This window comes from Callorhinus ursinus, unplaced genomic scaffold, assembly GCF_003265705.2.
Source record: "Callorhinus ursinus isolate GAN/ISIS: 27379988/994484 unplaced genomic scaffold, GSC_fseal_2.0 scaffold26, whole genome shotgun sequence".
Classification (NCBI taxonomy): domain Eukaryota; kingdom Metazoa; phylum Chordata; class Mammalia; order Carnivora; family Otariidae; genus Callorhinus; species Callorhinus ursinus.
The window spans coordinates 1,176,002-1,201,123 of NW_027397088.1; the positions used below are offsets into that span (position 1 = coordinate 1,176,002).

A 25,122-nucleotide genomic window follows, 5' to 3' on the forward strand; every position below is an offset into this window, starting at 1 on the left:
CGGATACAAAAATCTTGATAGAAGGGGCACATGCATCCCCATGTTTATAGCAGCATTATCAAGAGTAGCCAAACTATAGAGAGAGCCCAAATATCCATCAACTGAGGAATGGATAAAGAAGATGTGGTATATATACACAATGGATTATTACTCAGCCTTCACAAAGATGAAATCTTACCATTTGCAATGACATGGATGGAGCTAGAGAATGTTATGCTAAGCGAAGTAAGTCAGAGAAAGACAAATACCATATGATTTCACTTATATGTGAAATTTAAGAAACAAAACAGATAAACATAGAGGAAGGGAAGGAGAAATAAAATAATATAAAAACAGAGAGGGAAGCAAACCATAAAAGACTCTTAACTATAGAGAACAAACAGGGTTGCTGGAGGAGGGGTGGGTAGAGGGATGGGCTAAATGGGTGATGGGCACTAAGGAGGGCACTTGTGATCAACACTGGGAGTTACATATAAGTGATGAATCACTAAATTTTACTCCTTAAACCAATACTACACTATATGTTAACTAACTTGAATTTAAATTTTTTTAAAAAAGAAAGAAATATAACAATAAAAAAATAAAAAAGAAACTAAGCAGTGTGGTCCAAGATCAATGCTCCATCTTTTTCAAAAATACTCTCTGATCTCTAATGGAGCTCTTTGACTTGCAGGTGACCAGTCACCTGACATACAACTTAAAATAGCCTGGAGCCTGCTCTCTCCAGTGAGGTACTCATCTGGTCCCAGGAAACATCCTTCCTAGGGCAGACACCTCTACTGTCCATGTGCACCATTCCAGTGCTCTCCAGTGCACAAATGCAAGGAACACTTTTACCTGGTGGCTCCATGGAAGCCACACTCACCAGTTATGAGTGAAGAAGAGTACACGTTCACCATACCTCCCCTTCACAGCCTAGCACAGCTTTCACCAAAGAATCTCACAAACTCTCTCCTATTACTACTGGCTCCCTTCATTGCTTCATACTCCCTAAAAGAGCAAGGGATGCAAACAACAAAACCAGCTGATTTCCTCCGTAAACCCTGCACTTTAATTTAGAATCCAACATCTATTGTGCCAGTACCTCAGTCGAGAGCAAGAGATCCACTTTATTTCCTATCACTTACCTTTCTCACTATGATGTTTTCTTTTTTTTAATTAGAGGGAAAGAAAGCCCTGCTTAGCACTACAGTAACAGACAAGGTAAAATGAGATTTTAGGAGAGTCAAGGACATCCAGCTGGCCTCCTCAGGGTTAGCAACTCAAAGACTAAGTCAATCTCACATCATTCCTCACTGGGTCAAAAGTTAAAAGACTACAGTCTGAATATTCTTGGGGTGTGTGTGTTCCATAACCTTAATGGTCATTTTTACCAGACAGGATCTCTGAGAGGGAGCTAGAGAACTCTGCATTTTTAGAAGTTTATTTTGGTTTGTATTCTTCTTGCTGGTTTGATACTTTCTTAGTAATAAAATTCTGTCACCTTTGGAAGTTTTTATCATTTTATTTATTTGTATATCATGCCTCCAAGTTAGAACTTTTGGGGAATATAATGATTGAGTGTAAAGGGCTGAGCCCTAATAAGTAACCAGAAACACCTCCTTCTGATATGCATAGGCCATACCCCACAGTTCTACCTTAATTGGTGGGCAATGTCTGTCTAGAGTGCTATGTCAAGGATCATGTGTCTAAACTGGAAAGAACAGCAAGATGAATTAGTGGGGGTCTGTCAATGGTGTGAGGGAAAAGTGCATGGAGAAATACCTACCACTTTTTTGTCAACCTTACTTTTATTCGATACTTAAACTGGCATTCTATGTGGTCCTAATACTTCGCTTGTTCAGAAAGTTAAATTGTCTCAACAAAACCAAAAAGCACTACAGAATCATCTGATATCAACTAAATCCCTACTATTAACAGTCTTGATGACTTACTCAACTATGTGAAATCCTCTTCTGACAGGGATCAGTCTCACAGATTAAAGACACAGCTGACAAAAAGGCAACAAAAAGGGACTCTGAGAAGCCAAACTGAGCTTCTTTATCCTTCACTCAAGCCCTGTAGTTTTATTACAGTTAGGTGGTTCCCTACCCATAATGGGAGAAGTGTGAAGAGGGATTAACAGCATCAAGAAAGGATCTATGATACAATAATAGCAAGTAAAAGAAACAAGTACCAAATGCAGATACAAAACCAAATACAGCAGTTGTATGTGTTGGTGAAATGGTTGAGACTACACAGCCTCCATGGTTTAACCGTTAAATCCTGTTCAACGTGTTTATTTAAAAAACAAAACAAAACAAAACTGTATTTGTCTTTCTCTGTGTGATAGAATGCAATCAAGGTGCATCCATGTTGTTGCAAAGTGACAGGATATCCTTCTTTCTCATGGTTGAATAATATTCCATTATACATATATGCACCTTCATTCATCCATTAATGAACAGTTAGGCTGTTTCCACACCTTAGCTATTGTGAATAAAGCTGCAATGAACATGGGAGTGCAAATATCTCAATATCCTGTTTTCATTTCCTTTGGATATACACCCAGAAGTAGAATTGCTGGATCCTATGGTAGTTCTATTTTTAACTTTTTGAGGAATCTCCATACTGTTTTCCATAATGACTGCACCAGTTTACACTCCTCTCAACAGGGTACCAGGGTTCCCTTTTCTCCACATCTTCGCCAACATCTATTATCTCTTGACCTTTTGATAACTGTCATTCTAACACAGTTGTGAGATGATATCTCAGCGTGGTTCTCATCTGCATTTTCCTGATGATTAGTGACTTTACCTTTTCATATGCCTGGCCATTTACATATCTTTTTGGAAAATGTCTATTCAGCTCCTCTGCCCATTTTTTAATCAATTGGTTTTGTTTTTCTTTTTTTGCTGTTGAGTTGTATGCATTCTTTGTGTATTTTGGATATTAACTCCTTATCAAATTTGCAAATTTAGGGCGCCTGGGTGGCTCAGCTGGTTGGGCGACTACCTTCGGCTCAGGTCATGATCCTGGAGTTCTGGGATCGAGTCCCGCATCGGGCTCCCTGCTCAGCAGGGAAGTCTGTTTCTCCTTCTGACCCGCCCCCCTCTCATGCTCTCTCTATCTCATTCCCTCTCAAATAAATAAGTAAAATCTTTAAAAAAAATTTGCAAATTTACATTAGCCCTTTATCAGATATAAGGAATATAAACCCTTTATCAGGTTTGCATAAATGTGTGAAATATAAAAAAAGTCAAACTCCTAGAAACAGCAGAAAAGTGGTTGAAGGGGCTAGAGGGTGGAGGAAATAAGAAGAGGTTGGTAAAAGGGTACAAACTTTCAGCCATAAGATGAATAAAGTCTTGAAGGACCAAATGTAAAACACAACTATAGTTGGTAACACAGTATTATATCACTGAAATTTGCTAAAAGAGTAGAACTTAAATGTCCTCACAAAAAAGCAAGAGGAAAGGAAAGGAAAAGAAAGAAAAGGAAAGGAATACGTGAGGTACTGGAGGTGTTAGATGTGTTAGTTAACTAGATGGTAGGAACCCTTTCACAGTGTATACATTTATCAAATCACCAAGATGTATACTTTAAGTATCTTACAAATTTATCTGTCAATTATGCCTCAAGAAAGTTGAAAATATCTAAAACACACACACTCAAAACAAAACAAAAAAACCTGGATATACACAGCACATATGAAAAAGGTCATACATATCCTAAACAGTAAAAATGCTTAAACTGGTGAGACTGAACAATGCAAATATACAGCTATCTAGAACTACCCAAATTTAAAATTCATCTAATTCTTATACTTTAGAAACATCTCATTAACAATGTACCAAAATGTTATTTTTACAAATGTAAGCAGAACTGTCTTATCACAAGATAAAGACCTGATGTCTGGTAACACTCTAGGAGATGAGCTCTTAAACTCTCCTACCCCAGGAGTCCCTCCCCATCTCCCTCCTCCTGAAGAGGGAGCAGAAATGCACCTGGCCACATTACTATTCATGGAGTCTCCTGGTGATAAAGAGAAGCACATGGGGCACGGCCAGGCCTCCATAGGCTTTGCACCCTCATCTCTTCAATCATAGGCACACCATGCACTGGCAGGGCAAGGGTGAGAGGAAGAAAGGGCAGAAGATCTTGAAATTGAGCTTTGGCATTAAGTGTGAGTGGTGAAGATCCACTTCAGACATTTGGCATAGGCCATGTCCTTCTACCAGAGAGCTCTAGTAGGCTGAGATGTGAAGCATTAATCCACCTACCAGTATCTCATTTCCCATGTACTATTATTTCTTATACATATAGCTCCTTCAGGCACCTAAATGAGTCAAGTGGAGTTTGAAAAGTATTGGATCTCTTGATCAAAATACTATCTCCTCATATCTCTTCATATTTACCCCTAAGACTGAGTTTTACTTTACAGTGATTTCCTACTGAAGACATTAAAACTCTTTTACCAATCTATATAAATTTAAATTGGAAGAAGAGTCCTGAGACCTATATTAAGAATCAGAGTTACAAGACAGAAATTATATTAAAGATGACAAAATTTGGGGTTCCTGAGTGGTTCAGTCGGTTGAGTGCCCAGCTCTTGGTTTTGGCTCAGGTCATGATCTCATGAGTCCTAGAATAAAGCCCCCGGGTAGGGCTCCCTGGTCAGCAGGGAGGTTGCCTGAAGATTCTCTCCCTCTGCCCCTCCCCTACAACTCACACGCGTACACGATCTCTCTCAAATAATCTTTTTAAAAAAATGACAAAATTCTAAGAGCAAGGTCAAATAATTTGCCTCAAATCACACAATTAAGTCCACTTCTGGCTAGTAATCCAACATGCATTCTCCACCCTCACACCAAACAATCCCGCACTATAGCACAACTGTACCTTCCTTGAGTAAATATCAATTATCCTAAGCAAATCATGCTTATCATATTTGCTTTGCTATATCTACTGAGTGATCTTGTTTTGACACATAATGTCTGAGGAAAGATCTACTGGAGCATTTCTGGGCAAGGTCTCCATACTTGTAGGGAGACTCAAGAAGAGATAGTGTCTTTTTGCATCTAGACATTATTGGATTTTATTAATTATTGTGTATTATTGCTTCAATATTTGATTTTTATTTTATTCCTTATTATGTATTATTATTGTTTCAATATTTGATTTTTATATTATTCCTTAGTGTTATTATTGCTTCAATACCAGAAATTGCTTTAGCCAATTTGCAATTACGAAGAAAATCAGGGCTTTGCTAAGTGCAAAGACCAGAGCACCAAGGTTCCTTACACCTTGGTGACATTACGAGGTCACTGACTCAACCAATAATGGAGTCCACCACCTTTGGACTTTGTATATTATGAGAAAAAATAAATACATTTTTTAAGCTTAAATTAATTTTCATTTTCTGTTGCTTATACCTGAAGGCATCCTGAGTCCCAAAATGTATGCTTAAAAATACTGATCTTTTACACAAACACCTCAAAATGTGAAATAGAAAAAAACAGACAATGAATGACAATGTCTAGAAGCAATGAAGCTCCACAGGGAACATATCTGCAAAAGCAGAGCTGACTCATTGCATTATATAATTGGGAAGCAATAATAGTAAGTAGTGGTTAAGAGCACAGGCTCTGGGTTCAATTTCAGAAGCTTGCTAGATTTGTCTGTATAACCTTTGGGAAGTTATCTAAGTTCCCAGTTATTGGATAACAGGATCATATCTTCCTCCCAGGAATGTTCTGAGAATTAAAATAAATAATGCATGTAGAAGGCTTAGCAGTTTCTAACACACAATAGATGCTCAAAAATGTTATTTGCTGTTATTTCTATTCTTAATACTTAGTTCTTTATATTTCACACACTATTTTCATAAGTATCATTCCATTTGATTGTCATAAAAACATAGTGAGTTATATATTCCCATATTACAGTGAGGAAACAGCCTCAGAGAGGTGGCATGTAAATAATCAAGATTTGAACCTGGTCCTTCTACTGTCAAATAAAGAACCAGTGACTCTTAGGTATAAAATGAAACCACAACTACACATCTAGAAAGACAGAAATTTAAGAAGAGTGAAGGGAGAATTGATTTACAATGCAGAGAATTGCTAATGGTCCTAAACAGTATTAGCAAAGGAAGAAGCACTCTGTCAATGGCGCTGACGAAGTTTGAGAGTTAAAACTGAAATGTTTGTTCACAGTAACTGGAATTTAGGCTGTAACACACCAAGTAAAGTGATGGCTTCACAAGTCAGTAAAAGCAAGGTACATTCTGAGTAATTTAAACTAAATCTACACTTTATACTACCATAGAATTGGAGAGTGAGAGCAACACATATTCTACTATGTACACTCATGAAATGTTTTCTTTAAGAAATCAAAACACAATTTCAGTAGCTGACAATTCTTGCCAACCCTCAAATATATGCTTTCCATTAGATGGCAGTGTAAGTTCAGATTTAAATCTTCTGGAAAGGCTTAGCCCATGCCATGGAAAGACCCACATACATGGGTTGAGTCATCAGATATAAAACAGGAATGTTTTTAACATATCAGAATTTGCTTTCAAGTATGAGAACAATCTACAGTAATGACCTGTGAATGAGCAAAACAAAATCATTTTGAGAAAAATTCTAACCACCCCACAGAGTAAAGCCAGGTTATAGTTGTGTTACTGCATTAAAGAGAACATGTTTTCTTGATTTGGCAGATGGAAAGATGAAAGATGGGGAGGCTAACACAGTAAAAGTGGGCTTATATAGTTCTTTTGAGTGTTTGTATATTACACTCAATTCTTTTAGCTTTCGATTTCTAGCATCATTGTTTTCACTCTGTTGTATTAAATATTATGAGCTTGCTTTTGGTTGTGCATGATGTTGTTTTCTTTCTTTCTTTTTTTTGGCGGGGCGGGGGTCTGACAGGTTCTGGACTTAGGCACTGTATCACAGCCCACAAGCCTGTTTTTTAAAAAATTTCTAAAAGGCAAATTTATCCAAGACTCTGCTCTTCTACACTCACACTGAGAATTATTTTGCCACCTGTCTCTGGTTTCTAAATGTAGTGGGGAATTGGTCACCTTTCCTTTCTATTGAAAAACCAAATTGATGAGAAGAAAATCAGATTTGCATTGCCCATAAATTCATGTAGAAATAAAACAAGTATTAGTGGTGCATCATATGACTAGACAGCCAATTCTATGTAATTATTTCACCAAAAAAAGTTGTAGATAATATAAAAAGGGCAAAGCTCCATTTTTATGTCCTCACTCCCATATATGTACGATCTCCAAAAACATAACTTAATATTCTCAAGTAAGACAATTATTTCTTTGAAGAAATATAACCTAGCAGGATGCTTGGGTGTCAGTCTGTTAAGCATCCGACTTTTGATTCTGGCTCAGGTCATGATCTCAGGGTTGTGACACTGGGCCCCCGTTGGGCTCCATGCTACGCATGGAGCCTACTTGAGATTCTCTCTCTCCCTCTTCTCCTGCCTCCCCCTGACCGCTCATGCATGCGCACATGCGTGTGCGTTTTCTCTCTCTCTTTCCCTCTCTCTAGAGAAAAAAGGAATATAACCCAGTGACAGCTTTTACTTAACATGAACCTGTTTTACCTTCCTTTTCAATTTAAATGGTTTGTCTCCCTTACAATTTAAGCTGTGCAAAGAACACATACATCTGTGACAATCAGTATAATAAATCAGAAATACAGACTTTTTATAACTAAATCCTAGTCTCAGTTCAAAGTGAAGTTTGTATTTTTCCAAGCAATTAGTAACATTTTTATAAGTATCCAGGCACCATGTGCACACAACCTCAGTGAAAAATTTAGGAATATGAAGGACTTAAGCAGTCGAAGAAGGCTAATAAATGCCAGTTGTTAAAACTGTAACTGAAAGACAACAGTATGCATGCTGGGCACACCAATAAAATGTTTATTAAGCTCTGACTCACACCAAAAAGCTACAAGAAAAGTATATTCTGCTACTCTTACTTGCTTTTTCTTATTCAGATGAACTGGCCACAACACTACAGGACCTCTCACTGTTCCACATTGTACATTTGACTGTCAGCTGAAGAGAATTTCATAAACATTCACAATGCAATTACCAGCAGCTGATTCATCTTCCAAAGTGACATCACAACTTTAATGTTAATTCATCAGGACCACAGTATTTTATAATAAGCAATCATAATTCTTCAAACCTTCTCAATTAATATATTTCAACAAACAAGTAATATTAAAACCCTACTATTCCTTCCCTAATGACATTTTTTTAAAAATTAAAATTAGATCCTCTCCCAACCTATTAAATAAAAGAAACCCCCAAATGACATTAATAGACAGAAGGGCACCTGGCTGGCTCAGTTGGTAGAACATGTAACTCCTGATCTCAGTGATGTGAGTTTAAGCCCCAAGCTGGGTGTGGAGCCTACTTAAAAAAATAAAAATAAAAATAAAATAAAATAAAATAAATTGAGTCATGGAAATAAAACATCAATATTTTAACATCTGCTTTTCCTTTCCTTTTCTCTTTTTCTAAAATAAGATTTCTCTATCTGAGGTCAGAGAATTCAGTAAAATAAATGCTATTTTCCTGAAAGTATCTTTAAAAAATAAAAAGGAACCTGGAAAAGCATTTTTCTGGGCAAAAACATTCTCTTCTCTTGTTTTCTATAACTCTTCCTACTTCCACCTTTCATTTTCTTGCTTTCTAGTATCTCTAGCCTGTCTTTCTTTTACTGGAAACATTTCAAGACTTTAAATGTGCAAAAGGACTATTGGATGTCCTTTCACGGTCTGGAGGGCCTTCCCGGTGTTTTCCGATTCTATAGGGACCTGTGCCTTTCTCTGACCTTATCTCGCAACTCAGTTGTAGAAACAGAAGTTAACTTGTGGAGGGCCGATAGGGACCAGAGATCCTTCGCCAGAGAAATACCTGTCAGGTGAAGATGCAACTAATTACCATGCAGATGTGACCAGTCTACATCTTTTAGCATTCCTCACTGCCTATTATGTCTACCCTCTGGAATTTCCTCTGAACTGGTTTTAACATTTTACTGGTTTTCCTATGAATTAATGAATTAAATAAAAGCTCTTAACGTGTGTTCATTTTATATTTGTGTGAGAGTCATGACTTTACCTTTTCAAAAGACTACTCTTTATCGCATGGCTGAGCAAATTATTATTTGAAACTTAAGTAACAGCTTGAAAGAAATACTGTTAATTTTATAGCCATTTAAGCACTTCTTAAATTAATGTACATAATACTATTTAAGATTTTAATACAATTTGGAGCTCCTGGGTGGCTCAGTTGGCTAAGCGACTGCCTTTGGCCAAGGTCATGGTCCCGGGGTCCCAGGATTGAGCCCCGCATCGGACTCCCTACTCCTTAGGGAGCCTGCTTCTCCCTTTCCCTCTGCCTGCCGCTCCCCCTGCTTGTACTCTCTGTCAAATAAGTAAATAAAATATTAAAAAAAGATTTTAATAAATTTGTTACCCTGAAATCTTAAGTTATTAAAAAGAGATTCTCTTCCTAAGTGACTGAGCAGAGCATGAACAGTATATTATGCAAGAAGGGCAAAGCATCACTGTAATAATGACTAACATTTACTAAGCACTTGCTATGAGCGACACTCTTCTAAAGCATTCACTCACTGAATCCTCACAAACACCCTATGACACAGGCATGCTGCACCTGAGGAAGCGGAGGCAAAGACTAGTTAAGCAGCTCACTCAAAAGTCCTATTGCTAGTAAGCTGGAGAGCTATGGCTCAAACTGAGTTTGGGTCTAGACTAAATTATACTACCTCTCAGAGAAGAAAAAAAGACGACTTCTAAAGAGCCAAGCACTTTTAGTGCCATTATTCCTGGCTGTTGTTACCAATGTTCCCTAAGAAAATTACCGACACATATTAAGAAAAAGTGCTATTAGAGAGAGTTCAAGCCTACCCCTTTTCTGGGTAGCAGCAAAAACAGAAATAATAAAGACAATTAAAAGGTGGAAGGAGGGTAAAGAAGTCAAATAGGGGGTGTGTTATATGCCAACTGAAAATTAAAAAAATCCATTTTATGATAGTAAACATTCAATTTAATCCTAACTTTGATAGTTTTGTCTAAAGCTCATATAAAATTCATACAATATTCCTATACTCCCTGTGCCCATATATAAAAACTGTATTTCCTTATGAAAGAACAATCAAAAAGGACCTCCTGCTCTATACTTCTTTTGTGGCAGGCCTTGGAAAGAAGCTGGCTTTCAAGAGTATTGAAGCAGGCTGTTAAAAGGCTTCGTATCAACTGCAGTCTATTCATGCTTGAAACTGTGCTCAACTAAATAGCTAGCAATTACCATTCTTTTCTGGACTTTCTTGATCCTCAAACTCCTAATTTATAGAGCACTGAAATCCTTAAAACAGCTCCAGAATGACCCATACTGCCAAAGAGCTTTAAAGATGTGACCTAGGACAGTCCAAGCTCACTAAAAGCTGCTAAGCCCCAGGATTTTTCAACACATGGTGAATTCCCAAGACAAACACTTGCTCCCTTCCTCTTAGCCAGAGGTAAAACCCCACTAGGTGAAAAAGAAGCTTGTTATTTGAATTACTAATGGTCTTCAAGTGTAGGCTTGAAGGTTAAATATATAAAGATTAGGAGACAATTTTCCCCATTCCTAGAAAAACTTAAAACTACGGTTAAAGTGTTAACAGAACTAATTTGTCACCTTCAGTAAGTGTTTATAGAGCAACATTCAGTATGTAATTCCATGAGCAGAATCACCAAGGCTAGAAAATAAATTTGACACAATTAATGTGTTAGATGAATTAAGTAAGATGCAAGGATAAAGGTACTAATTATAAAAGTTGCTAAAACACTATCCTAGCAATTAAGAATAGAAAATTACAGATTTGTTTACATCTTGAAAACTCTCATTTACCTGCCACAATTCTGAGACAATAAGTCTAGATTAAATACGAATTATAGGCAGAGGTTGTAAACAAAGTAAAAGACTACAGGGGGCCTAATCATTCTAAAATATTTCCCAAAAACATCAAGCACATGGAAAACTCTGTTTTGATTTCAAGTACCATCTAAATATTTAAACTCACCAGCCCCGGATAATGAATTAATTTTCCTAACATTAAAAGTATTAGTTATTACAAACTTCAAGATACTTTTCTTCTTCACAAAATGTAAACTCAAAAAACTAAAGAGGTAAGTAGTTTTCACCAAAATTTTTAACTAATTGGAACATTCACAAGGCAGCAAAGCTGACCAAGCTTCAGAAATAACACTTGTATCCCAACAAGAGAAATATCTTCAACTGTGCTTCCCTGGATGTTTCTGGAGTTTAACTCTCTTTACTCGTAAGTATATACAACTTTTCAGCAATAAAGAAAACTGAAGGCAAGATGGTACTCACTTTTCAATCTCAATGCCAAGCGGATTAGCAGGACGCAGAGACAAGGGGGGAATTCCTTTATTCCTGTCAGTACGCATATCATAATAATTCATTTCATCAACCCACACAGCAGACTGATCCAAAAGACCTACCAAAATGAGGAGATACAGACTAAGCTTTTCCCTATTGTTTCACTTTTTAAAGACCTGATACAAAATGCATGCTAAGGTAATTTTTGAGAAATTTGAGAGCACAAAAGCTCTGATTTTTTCATTTGTTTTTTTTTTTTTTTTAATGGCTGGTGGCTTGACTAAAAACACTAAGAATCTATAAAAAGGTAAATATAACACCTCCTGGTTCATGGTTTCACTGTACATTATTCAACAGAGAAGGCACACTAAGGCTCTGAGAAAAATTTCTGCTAAAACAAATGTATTTTACAAACAATAATAGTAAAATTAATTTGGTTAACTCAAAAAATATCCAACAATTCTGTATATAAAGAAAACATTTCCAAGAAATGCATGGCTTGTGTAATGGAAATGACTGGGATGGACATTCAGGAAAAATGGGTGAACCCTGTGAACAAATTATAATCTCTGAAAATGGTACCCTCTTTTATGTGACTGAGTTCTTTGTCAATCACTTTGGCATAGGACTCACAGGCTTACTATCTCTAAACTTGAGTTGAAACAGAAAATAGGCAAAGGGCCAATGAGCAGAAGAACAGCTGGGGGCTGTGAATGCTTCATGAAGGAAGGTATTTGATCCCAGGCAACTTCTAGCTATATGACCCTTTGTGAACCCACAAATTCTATCAGCACCCACACTTCTGCCAGAATGCAACAAGAGGCTTTGCTAGAGGTTATTCTCAAGTTAGGCTCAATAAACCTTTATTGAGTTTATATTGTGCTAAGTCCTGGGCAGGATGCTTCAGAATAAAATTAAAACGTTCAAATAAGTTGTCTTTATCTGCTATATAATATAAGACATTGCTGGATTCTGCCAAAATGTTTTAAGTTCCTCCAGAAAACTGATAACAAGTTCCTGCTTTAATTTTCAGTTTTTGAAGATGTTAAAAATGAGTAAACAAAAACAAGGATATTATATATGTGTATATATGCATAGACATATGTGTCTGCATATGTATACATATATAATGCATATATTTATATATAAAATTCCATTTTGTATTTTCCCTTAAATTCCTTACCTGAATTTTTATTTATGGAAAAAAAAATCTAGGAATTTAAGGAAGATAATGCTATAGAAAGGCTCTACACTCTTAAGATAGAAAACAAAAACAATTTGCAAAATTATTTACTTTTCAATATAAGAGAGAAGTATGACCTGGGCTTAATTATGTTTGTGATAGTCCTACATTATACAGATATTTATCAAGTACTAACCATGTACAAGACATTATAGGACCATAAAGATGAATCTGACATTAACTTTGTGTAAGGGTCTATACTAAGTACTTTACATGCATGCTCTAACTCATTTAATCCTACAAGGTAGCTAATATTGTTGTTCCACTTTTACCCACAAAAAATCTAGCACTGAAGTTCCACAGTTTGCAGTGCTAGAGCCCAGATTAGTATTCAGAGTCCACCTCCTCGGATCAAGTTCTTAACTACCCCCAATATGAGGAAGCAAGTGTTAAGTGCACAAAAAGTAACACTTAAAGTGCTACAGTATACAAACAAGAGGGCTTATTTCTTGTTTGGAGGGCTAAAAGCACATTTTGGCCAGGCAACATTTTGTCCTGGCCTCAAAGGATGGAGAAAATGAAGGAAACAAGAACATTATTTAGATAATACTATTGTTAATTTGGCCAAATGAGGAGGATATTTTATCTCAAATCTCGACTGCATAATAGAAAGAAATGCAATTACTGTGTTCAAGATCAAGGAACTAAAACTGGCAAAGCAAATTGTTAAAGAAATAAGATTTATAAAGAATTTAGGATAGTTCTCTCATGATCATCATCCTTAGGTTTCACTGTTACCCCAGCAAACTGCCTTTCCAAAAGTAATGCAAATTTTAACCAATATCCCATTCTTGTCCAAATAAACATAATCTAAGTTAATGAGATGTGAGAGTAGGTAAATTTTATACAAATCTACCAGTTTTAGATTTTGAAAGGCAAAACCCATTTTCATTTTCCTCTTTAAAAATAGAAAGTAAGATGATACCTATTTTTTCAGGTTTAAGTAGCTTGAAAGACACTGTTGAGGTTCCTTTGCCACCTGACTTGGTTGTGACAATAATGTCTCCTTTGTCATTTTTAGCTTGTCCCACTCGACATACTATTTTACTTGCAGACATCCATTCTGCCGTCAGGAGACAATTATGTCCACAAATTGTCAAACCTAAAAATAAAAGCACGCATGTAACAAAGTTCAAAAGAACAAAGGGAAGATCTTAAACATGTCTATTACATAAAAAGACAATTCTTCTGTCAGTATTACCAGGCTTTTTCCATGAAGTGAAAAATAAATCTAGAAATAACATTTCCTGTTCAATAGTTATTTCTATTATTGAATATACCCAGTGTTACTTGCAAATATACAGTCTCTACTGATTTTTGCCTAATCTTTTTTCTCTAATATTTAAGACTTCCTTAGATTATATTTAAGTTTCTTCAAACATCAATGAAATTAAAAAATAATGACCATAATAATTATGGTCAGATTACTGACCATAATATCAGATTACTCAGACTATGGAATCTTAAATTGCTTTCATAGGTTTTAGAAAGGAAATTATTGCTATTATTAGAAATCTAAGTTATTGATATAAAATCCTAAAATATACTAAGCGCATATACCATTGCCTAAAAACATATTTATCCATCTTCCTGAAAATACACTTCCTGAAAATGCACTTACTTTTCCTAGCATTTAAATTATATATGGTATACATAGTATATACTTTATTTCAAGCACAGCCTGGAGTCTGGTAAATCCAGCTAATATTCTTGGGCCTTACTGGATTACTATTTCATTTTTTATATCTGTATCCTAAATGGTAGCTCATGTTGCCTTAGTGTTTCCCTAATGACACTGTCACTATACTACATTCTGCTCTTAGAGTAAGCCAGTACTCCCAAAATGTCAACTCATGCCTGGAATCTCAGGCCCTGATATCAAGTAAATTATTTTAATTTAGGCAGTAACCAAACAGGGAGGCACTGAAAGATGACAGTGAGGAAGATGTGACCCCAGATAGAACACCAATATATCACCATGTGCACAAACTGCCAGCTCTTCTACTAAGTTATTTTCTTTGTATTTTCCATTTCCACAAAACAGAACAACCTCATAAATATTTTTGGAAAAAATAAACCAAAATGTATGTGGCAAAGAACAGACACTTCACGCTTTTCTTTTCTCATTATTTAACTTTTTATACTGCCTAGCAGTCAAGTTTGGCAATTAACAATTTTTTTTTTTTCAGATACCAGGAACATCTCAACTGATGCCAAATATGGTTGAAAAAATGTAGGAAGGGATTCAAGTCATCTTGTGTTACAACTTAATGCACTATTTAGTAAGAATGTTATATTAACCATAAAGTAATAAAAACAACCACCTTTTAAAGATGCATTTATTGAAATAATGAATTTTAGAGATTTCCCTAAAACAGCCATGATTTATACATGTATGGAATTCTGCCTTTTTTTTAAAAGATTTTATTTATTTATTTGAGAGAGAGACAGAGAGCATGAGCACTAGCAGGGAGTGGGGAGGGAGGGGCAGAGGCAGAGGGAGAAGCAGGCTCTGCAATGAACAGGGAGCCCGATGTGGGGCTCAATCCCAGGGCATGGGGATCATGACTTGAGCCCAAGGTAGATACTTAACCAACTGAGCCACCCAGGCATCCCTGGGATTCTGTCTTTCTAATAAAAGCACTTAAAGGATTCTTCAGGACTAAGTTTTCTTTGACTTTTTTTTAAATGTATAATGACATTTATACATTTTTAAATGCATTCATAATTCAAAATTATTTTTTCAAAATGGGAATGTCTTTGATATCTTTCCTGAAAATCAATTTTGTTTTGAAAAATGTAAACAATTTAAGAGACTGATGGCACCCCTGGAACTCTTCTCCAAAGAGAAACACTGTGAAACACTTCAATGAATATTTGCTCAAATAATGTTTATGCATACATAAATCAGTCTATGTATTTTTTAAATGATACAAAAGGCTTTAATTAATAAACTCAACAGTTTTAGTGTTATAGATGGTAGGTATTTTGATATCACTCTAGGTTAATATATTAACTTAATATTTTAAAATTTTATAGTATCAAAAAATTCTTGTGATTTTAAATATTAACTCATTTCAGAAAAGAAAACAACTCAATAGTAAATGTCAGGACTTAATATAAAGTCATTCCTAATACAGGTTCCCTGCTGGAGAACAACCTTATGATTAAAACTAAGGAATGGGAGACTTCCAATATATAGACAGCAAGCCTTAAAAACATACTCAGAAGAGCAAACATATAAATTTTATCTATGACAGTACAAGCTGGGAAAAAACTACCCAGAACAATAGTTTATTCATCTATTTTAGCTGCTATCAGGGTTTCTCTGATTTAATATCTGCTCTGCATTTTAACTAAAAAAAAAAAATTAATAATCACCATTTATTTTTAAACATAGATTCAAACAGATCATTTTAAATGTCATAAAAATTAAATAAGATCATAAGACTGATTTCTTAATTTCTAAAGCACATTTTTGCTAAGTTACTGCGAACCAAGAAATCTGCTTCATAAAATATAACATCTTTTTTTTTTAAAGTAACTTGTAGAATTTCAAAATAAACTATTTTTATAATGTTTCACTTGGCTAGTGTAGATATCATCTGAGCTAAAAACATTTAAATTATTTAGCAGGTTGAGTTTGCTTTTTTAAAAAATGGTTTCCTGGCAATAGATAGGCAGGTTGAAAGCTGAACTAGCAAAGTTTATAGAAGTATACACATTTAGTCAAATAAGAATAGCACTGCCTGAAGCTAAAGCAAGATTAAAATTTACATAGACTAGTAACTGTCATGTTAGGAGCTCCAGTTAAAATGTTGGACATAACCTCCATCTGTATGGTTTATTACCACGCATTCTACGGACTTTTCCACTTTGGATAAAGAGAAATCTAGAATGATCTATGTCAAAAAACCAAGACATAGGATTAGATAAAACTATCTACATAAGAATAATTAATTTTTGTTTACTGAAGAATCAAAAACTATGGCTAGAGAAAACAACATAAAATAAGACATAATGAAATAACACTAGTGAAAAGAATTAGCTGGGAAGTGCAAAACTCATTTATTAAACATAGTGCCGAGCTCCAATTCACTTTCTCTTTTCCAAGGGTTTTCCAGATGGCCAAAAAACAATCTGTCAAGCTGCACCAATAATGCAAGAAAAATTAAGTTCCAACTCATAATCTCCAATACTTTACCAATGGGTCCCTCATAAATTTTCTTAAAAGATTTTATTTATTTACTTGAGAGAGTGTGAGCATGTGCGAGAGAGAGCACAAGTGGGGGAGGAGCAGAGGGATAGAGAGAGGCAGACTCCCCGCTGGGCAGGGACCTCGACTCAGGGCTTGACCCCAGGACTCCGGAATCATGACCTGAGCTGAAGACAGATGCTTAACCGACTGAGCCACCCAGGCACCCCTAAGGTCCCTCAGAAATTAAGAAGAGTCAAGAGAATGTCTGAATCCAGATAAGTTTATACGGTAATCAGCATATATGTTCAGTAGCATATACTGAAGTCTCTCCCTTCCTCATTCTGAATGCATCTCTATTCTAAATGCATCTCAGAGTTCACAAGAAAATAATCCTAACTGACCAATTATAATTTATTTATATATAATGGAATATTAGTCAGCCATTAAAAAAGAATGAAATTTTGCCATTTGCAATGACATGAATGGAGCTGTAGTATCAAGCTAAGTGAAATAAGTCAGTCAGAGAAAGACAAATACCATATGGTTTCACTCATACGTGGAATTTAAGAAACAAAACAAGCATAGGAAAAAAAGAGAGAGAGGCAAACCAAGCAACAGACTCTTAACTATAGAGAACAAACTGATGGTTACCAGAGGGGAGGTAAGTGGGGGGGATGGATTAAAAAGGTGATGTGGAGTAAGAAGTGCACTTGTGATGAGCACCAGGTATTGTATGGAAAGTGCTGAATCACTAAACTGTTCACCTGAAATAAATATTATACTGTATTTTAACTAAGTGGAATTAAAAAAATAAAAACAAAACATAACAAAAAACTTAAAAAAAAGAAAAGACAAGCCAGGGATGAGAACCACTGACAAAGATGAATGCTTAAATAATCAGCAGTAAAAGGTCTCCATGTTATAGGGTGGGAATTGGGGGGACAGACACTATACAAACTAACAAATTTACACAGTGCCAACAGGGTATAGAGCGTGCATGTCCTTGAACTTGAAAGATTAAAAAAAAGACATAAACAGATCCTAAAAACTACAGTTTAGCTTACCATAAATATGTAAGTATTAGGGGAGCCTAAATAAAAAGACAGATTAACGTGGGTGGGAATTAGTTTGAAGAGCTTTTTTTTTTTTTTTCCAGTCTCAAGTTTTGGCAGACAGAGACTATTCATATTTCAGATTCATGGTGGGGCTTTCAACCACAATTAAGCATCAATGTGGCAGAGGAAAGGAAATAAATAACATTCACAGGTCCCAGTAAGGATATGCACCTGGTGAGAGTGGATAGTTTCTTCTAGGTGAAGTGAGGATAACAGCCAAGTGGTACTGATATCACCAGGAGATAGAGTTTAGATTTGATTTAAAGGGCAATAAGGTACAGAAGAGGTATCATTTACAGAGCGCTACAGAACAAATACAGACAGTTGTATAATGGAGGAAAAACTAAAGAGAGCAAAAATAGCTAGGGAGGCTGTCTGGGCAATCAAAGCAGGAGAGAGCAAGGCATTGGAGGCAAATCGCAGCTGCAGGAAACTTTCTGAAGGACTTGGTGAAAAGCAATTTAGACAAGATCTGATAAAATAATGATTTTAAACAGAAAAGCCAGAAAACCAAATAATTCTTTCATCTTTATTCAGATCATTCTGTACTGATCACAATGTTGTTGTTCTATCAGCTTGTCTCAAATGCCCACTATAAAAATGCATTTACCATTGAAACACAGTTCTTTGCTCTTACCTATGAGGTCAGTTGGGCCAGTCCCCAGGTTTTCTCCTCTAATTGTGACCTTTGTCCATGGTATTCCTTCATTTGGAGAGATGCCTGTCACAAGAGGGGGTTGTCGGGATCGGGACATCGTGCTTTGTTGAGCAAACCAGAGATCTAGTTACAGAAGTAATCTGTCAAAAAAGAAAGGAAAGTATTAGTGACAACTGAAATAAGCACTGACTAAAAATACAAGAATGCTAGACATTCAATACCAAAACATAAAAAGTATTCTTAAAGTTCTGAATTTTGTAGCTGTCATTTAGCCTATCTGCCAACATCTACTGAACATTAAATTTACCAAAGACATTGTAGCTGGTATTGTGAGGGAAATGTCAGAAAAATAACAGACAACTAAGCCCTTGGTTCTGGAACTTTAAATATAATGATAGATAGAACCTATTGTCACCATTTAGCTCCATGCCTACACCTGCTGAATCCCAAAAATATGCTAGAAACTGTTCTACTCTCCAAGTTGTTAAAGGAAGATGTTCTGATTAATCATGTTCATAAAAATTAAAATACATTTATATCCCCACAGGTGTACTGAACTTCACTTTATTTTTGTGTTATACTTAGTCCAGCAACTTTTTTAATGTGGTCAAATCAATATATTGACATTTTTACAAAACCCAGAATGTAGACCTAAGGCAAAAACATGAATTTGCCAACTCTTCTGAGTATAGTAAAGTTGGTGAAAGTGCAGTTTCTGAGATCAAATACACCTGTATTCAAGGCCTGGTGCTCTAATTTACTAATTCTGTTCTAAACCCGCTGTTTTTGTATAGGTAAAATGGACCTAGCAGTAGAACCTTTCCAAGGTTACAATTAAGGTTACAAAGGATAATCCTAAGGAAAGCACAGTACCTAGCATATAGTAGGCAACAAATAAATAATAAAACCTCACTAATAAACTGCCACAGAACTCCTCAATTGATCAAGGTTTCAGATGCCCCAGAAGATGACAGTGAGGTTCAGAGCAAAACAGCAAGAACTTGCTGGCTATCTATATCTTTACATACTGAGAAGTTGGACACCTTGGCCTCTGCCTTCCCCTTGCAGTCAGCAGGAGATCAGAAGTTCAGTCTCTGAGGAAGCCAAACAGAAGACGACCAGGAATCAGGAATGCCAGGCACAGTAGGGTGAGTAAGTGTCAACCTGCACAGCAGACTGTGGGACTACTATGTCTCTTCCTGCCCTGCTCTTACACCTGTCAGCAAGGTCTGTAAGTCCACCCTGCCCAACCCCACCGTGTCTGGGTAAGTAGAATATTATTCTCTGAAGAAATTAAAAGGGAAAAAAGGAAAAAAGAACCAAAGATCTTGACATATAAGGGTCCTCCCCCCAAAAAAAGTCTACTTGCAATCATATCACCCAATAGAAAAGCCACTTACAAACAAACTGCCTATAAACAAACTAAACAAATCAGCTATTCCCAGACTAAAATATACAAGGACAGCCAAAGACTATAACATAGTCAAGGAAAATACGTTAAGAGAGAGATGGAAGTCACATAAACAAAAAAAGCCAGAGGACACAGAAATAAGGCAGGTGTAACAGGCTAAATTGTGTCCCCTAAAAAATACCATGTTGCAGTTCTATGCCTAAATACCTCAGAGTGTGATAGTATTTAGAGATCAGGCCTTTAAAGAAGTAATTAAAGTAAAATGAGCTCATATAGGTGGAACCTAATCCAATATGATGGATGTCTTTATAAGAAGAGGAGATTAGGACCCAGACACACACAAGGAAGACCATGTGAGGACACAGGGAGAGGTCAGCTATCTACAAGCCAAGGAGAAAGGCCTCAGAAGGACCAACCCTGCTTACCCCATGATCTTGAAATTCCAGCCTCTGGAATCATGAGACAATAAATTTCTGTTGTTTCAACCACTCAATCTGTCATCACAATCCTAGCAAACTAACACAGAAGAAAAACAACAAGAAAAACTTTCAAAAGTATCGTAAGCTTTGATTCCCCAAATTAATATCTGCAGAGGGAGAAGATTTTTATCTCAAAGAATAAGATGTCATGAAAAGGAATCAATCCAAAAATAAAAGCTCTTGAAACTTTCAAAAGAGGCAAAAGAAACAAGATTTACATTGTCCTATTAATGCAAGAACTGGCACTGGTTTAACCAAAGGTAGTCCTAAAGCAGCAAATAGCAGATGTTTGAGAAGTGGGGGAGGGGGATAAAGAGGAAAGGGGGTTACACATTTTATCTAAAATTGACTATCAAGATAATGTCAGATTAGACACAGAATCTGGAAATGTGGAAGTAGATGCTCTAAGAGAGAGTTAAAGGAGTTTGGGGTATGTTATATAATAATGTTACTGACCTTTGTCCCTGGTTTCTGGGAGATTCAAAATCCAAGAAGTATCTTTGTTATTCATGAGCCTTCAATATCATATGTACATAATATTCATGACAACTCAATATCAAGCCTGGCCAAACCAGAAAGAGCAACCATGTTGGGGGTTTTGAGCCAATGACATCAGTTTGGCCTCTTCTGGAAAAGAGGAATGGGGTAAGAGACTTGAGTTCAATCTCATGGCTAATGAGTCCATGTCTACATTACTTATTTAATACAACTAAAATAGCAAAATGACAACAAAAAACAAAGGACCAGACAGACATTACCATTCATCCAATAAACCAAATGAGACAACTCAATTTATCATAAACTTATCTTCTTCCCTATCTCACCTCTTGAATCAAACAATCAAAATCTTTCTGTCAGAATGCAAAGTCAACTATCCCTCTCAATTCTATTGTTGCTTTCCCAGTTAAGACCTTCATCTTCTCTCCCTGGATATTGAAACAGACTTCAAACTGGTACTCTGTCCCTGTATTCTCTCCACTGCAATCCACTCTCAGCAAACACCAGTTAATTCTCTAAAATACAGATCTAATCAACATCTTCCCAGATTTAAAAAAAAAAAATCTCATGACACCCCCACTACTCAGAAGTCTCCGGTGCCCACAAAATTCTTACTATTTTATTAAAACCTGTCACAACTAGATTGACTATTCGGTATTTCTTACTTTGCCCTCAATCATTTCCCTCATTCATCCGATACTGACCATATAAGCCCATTCATTTTTAATGAACCATCAAGTACTTTCATGCCTTCATGATTTCATTTACCTTGTTTTGATTAAATAGCAAGTTTTTCAAAGTTTGTTAAATCCTTATCAGTATTTCAAGGTCAGTCTTAAATGTTACCTTCTCTAAAAGAGTCTCCCTGATCCCTCCTTCTATAATGCTTCTGATATTCTAATACTCACTGTGATAAATCTTAGATACCATGTTTATGTCCTCTCTTTGAAAACACAAGATGTTTAATCAACTCCATAACCCGTCAGTACAGTACCTGACACAAAATACACATGCCATATGACTGCTGAAAGGAGTCACATAGATGTTTTCTGAATGTTTCATGAGATCAGTGCAACACTGGAATTAAAATAGGATAAAGAGAAGAAATACATGGAGCAGCGAATAGAGAGAGACAGGGAGCTAGTAGGTATATACATGTAAAAAAAAAAAGTTTAAAAGATATTTGTATACAACGGCATCAAAAAGAACAAAATACTCAGGAACAAATTTTACAAAAGAAGTGCAAAACTAGTACTTTGAAAACCACAAGACACTGTTGAAAAAAATTAAAAACCTAAATAAATGGAAAGACATGGATAGGAAGACTTAATATTCACAAGATGAGAATACTCCTCAAGTTCATCTATAAATAAAATTCAATCCCTATCAAATTCTTGGCTGGCTTTTTTGCAGAAACTGACTGATCATTAAATTCTATGGAAATGGGAAGGACCCAGAATAGCCAGAGCAATCTTTAAAAAGAGGAACAAGGTTGGAGGACTCACATTTCCTGATTTCAAAACTTACTACAAGGCTAATAATCAAGACAGTGTGGTACTGGCCTAAGGAAAGACATAGATCAATGGAATAGACTTGCGAATCCAGAAATAAACCCTTAAATACACAGTCAATTGATTTTTAACAATAGAAAAAAATATGTTTTTGAACAAATAGTGCTGGGACAACTTGATATCCATATGCAAAAAACTGCAGTTGGACCCCTTTCTTATAACACACAAAAAAATTTACTCCAAATATACTATAGACCTAAATGTACAAGACAAAACTATAAAACTGAAGAAAACGCAGGAGTAAGTCTTTGTGATCTTGGGGTAGGCACACCCTTCTTAGATATAACACCACAAGCAACAAAAGGAGAAAAAGAGATAAACTGGACTTGGTCAAAATTAAAAACTTTTGTGCTTCAAAGGACACCATTAAAAAAAGCGAAAAAGACAACCCATAGGAGAAAATATTTGCAAATAGTGTATCTGATAAGAGACTTCTACCTAGAATATATAAAGAGCAATTACAACTCATAGTAAAAGCAAATAATACAATTAAAAAATGGGAAAGAATCTGAATAGACATTTCTGCAAAAAAGATACAAAAATGTCCAATAAAGACATAAAAAGATGCTCAATGTCATTAGCCAAGGAAATGTAAATCAAACCCACAATGAAATATCACTTCATACCCACTAGAAGGCTATAATCAAAACAGCAAAAAAAAAAAAAAAAACCAATGTGTTGTCTTCGTGTGGAGGTTCCTCAAAAAATTAAAAATAGAGCTACCCTATGACCCAGCAATTGCACTCCTGGGTATTTACCGCAAAGACACAGATGTAGTGAAAAGAAGGGCCATATGCGCCCCAATGTTCATAGCAGCAATGTCACAATAGCCAAACTGTGGAAAGAGCCGAGATGCCCTTCAACAGATGAATGGATGAAGAAGATGTGGTCCATATATACAATGGAAAATATTACTCAGCCATCAGAAAGGATGAACACCCAACTTTTACATCAACATGGATGGGACTGGAGGAGATGATGCTAAGTGAAATAAGTCAAGCAGAGAAAGTCAATTATCACATGGTTTCACTTATTTGTGGAACATAAGGAACAGCATGGAGGACATTAGGAGAAGGAAGGGAAAAATGAAGGGGGGAATCAGAGGGAGAGATGAACCATGAGAGACTATGGACTCAGAAACAAACAGGGTTTTAGAGGGGAGGGGGGTGGGGGGATGGGTTAGCCTGCTGATGGGTATGAAGGAGGGCACGTAGTGCATAGAGCACCAGGTGTTATACGAAAACAATGAATCATGGATCACTACATCAGAAACTAAAGATGTACTGTATGGTGACTAACATAACATAATAAAAATAAAATTAAAAAAATAATAATGTGTTGTCAACAATGTGGAGAAATTAGAACCACCGTGCATTGCTGGTGGGAATATAAAAGATATAGCTACTCTGGAAAAGTCTGGCAGTTCCCTAGGAGGTTAAACACAGAGTTAATATAAAATTCATTGATTTCACTCCTAAGTAGCTACCCAAGAGAAATGAAAATATATGTCCACATAAAAACATGTTCATGAATGTTCACAGTAGCATTAATAAAAGTCAAAGAGTGGAATCAGCTCAATAGTCTATAAATGGATGAATGAGAAAGTAAAATGTGGTATACCCATACAATGGAATATCATTTGGCATGAAAGAAAAAAGAAATGAAGTACTGTCATGTGCTTCAAAATGGATCAGCCTTGAAAACGTTATACTAAGTTAAAGAAGCCAGTCACAAAGAACCACACTCTGAATAATCCCATTTATATACAAATGTCTGAAATAGGCAAATCTACAGAGACACAAAGTAACTGCCTAGGGCTGGAGAGGGGAGATTGGGAGGAACTGGAGTGACTTGCCAGTAAATAATGGCCTTTTCAGTAGTGAAGAAAATTCTAAAGCTGATCGTGGTAATGGTGCACAACTATATGACTATGCTGAAAATCACTGAATTTAGAATATGAATAAATCTATTTTAAAAAGACAACTGAAAACATTCTTCAGGTAGTTAGTTTAGACAGGAATACAATGGTTACTATTTTTGTTAGGATATTTCCGAGAATTTCAAAATCACTCACTCAATACACACAGATACTGGAAACTCAGTTTTCATCTGAGAGTACATTCCAGTCTAGTTAGGACAGAGCAGCCAAACACAATCATAAAGCCACAGTCTTATGGCCTAAGGAATAGGAGGATGAAATTTTAAGCTAACAGAGTAGCTAGAGAGGAACAGGGGTGGCACAGTGGGTTAAGCGTCCCAACTCTTGGTTTTGGCTCTGGTCATGATCTCAGGGTCGTGAGATCGAGCCCCGCATCAGTCAGGCTCTGAGCTGGGCACGGAGCCTGCTTGAGATTCTCTCTCCTTCTTCCTCTGCCCTTCCCGCTTGTGTACACATACTCTCTCACTTTCTCTCTAAAATAAATACATCTTTCAAAAAACAAAAAAAAGAAGAGGGAAGAAAGAAAGAAAGAAAAAGAAAAAAAGAAAGAAAAGAAAGAAAGAAAAGAAAGAAAGAAAGA

The 25,122-nt window shown here is 36.1% G+C and overlaps 1 protein-coding gene across 4 annotated transcripts in view; it reads right to left on the minus strand.

Annotated features, from left to right (window-relative positions):
• The window catches only part of EXOC2 (exocyst complex component 2), a 287,187-nt gene that overhangs the window by 210,810 nt on the left and 51,255 nt on the right, over positions 1–25,122 (minus strand). For 3 of the 4 annotated variants that reach the window (XM_025890968.2, XM_025890967.2, XM_025890964.2), the window contains exons 2-4: positions 18,624–18,784; positions 13,599–13,775; positions 11,422–11,548 (exon numbers count right to left, since the gene is read on the minus strand). In XM_025890968.2, the coding sequence (XP_025746753.1) occupies positions 11,422–11,548; positions 13,599–13,775; positions 18,624–18,741 (422 nt within the window). In that variant the 5' untranslated portion in view covers positions 18,742–18,784. Of the gene's footprint in view, positions 1–11,421; positions 11,549–13,598; positions 13,776–18,623; positions 18,785–20,990; positions 21,162–25,122 lie in introns of all 4 variants that reach the window. The other variant, XM_025890966.2, reaches the window with a different exon arrangement.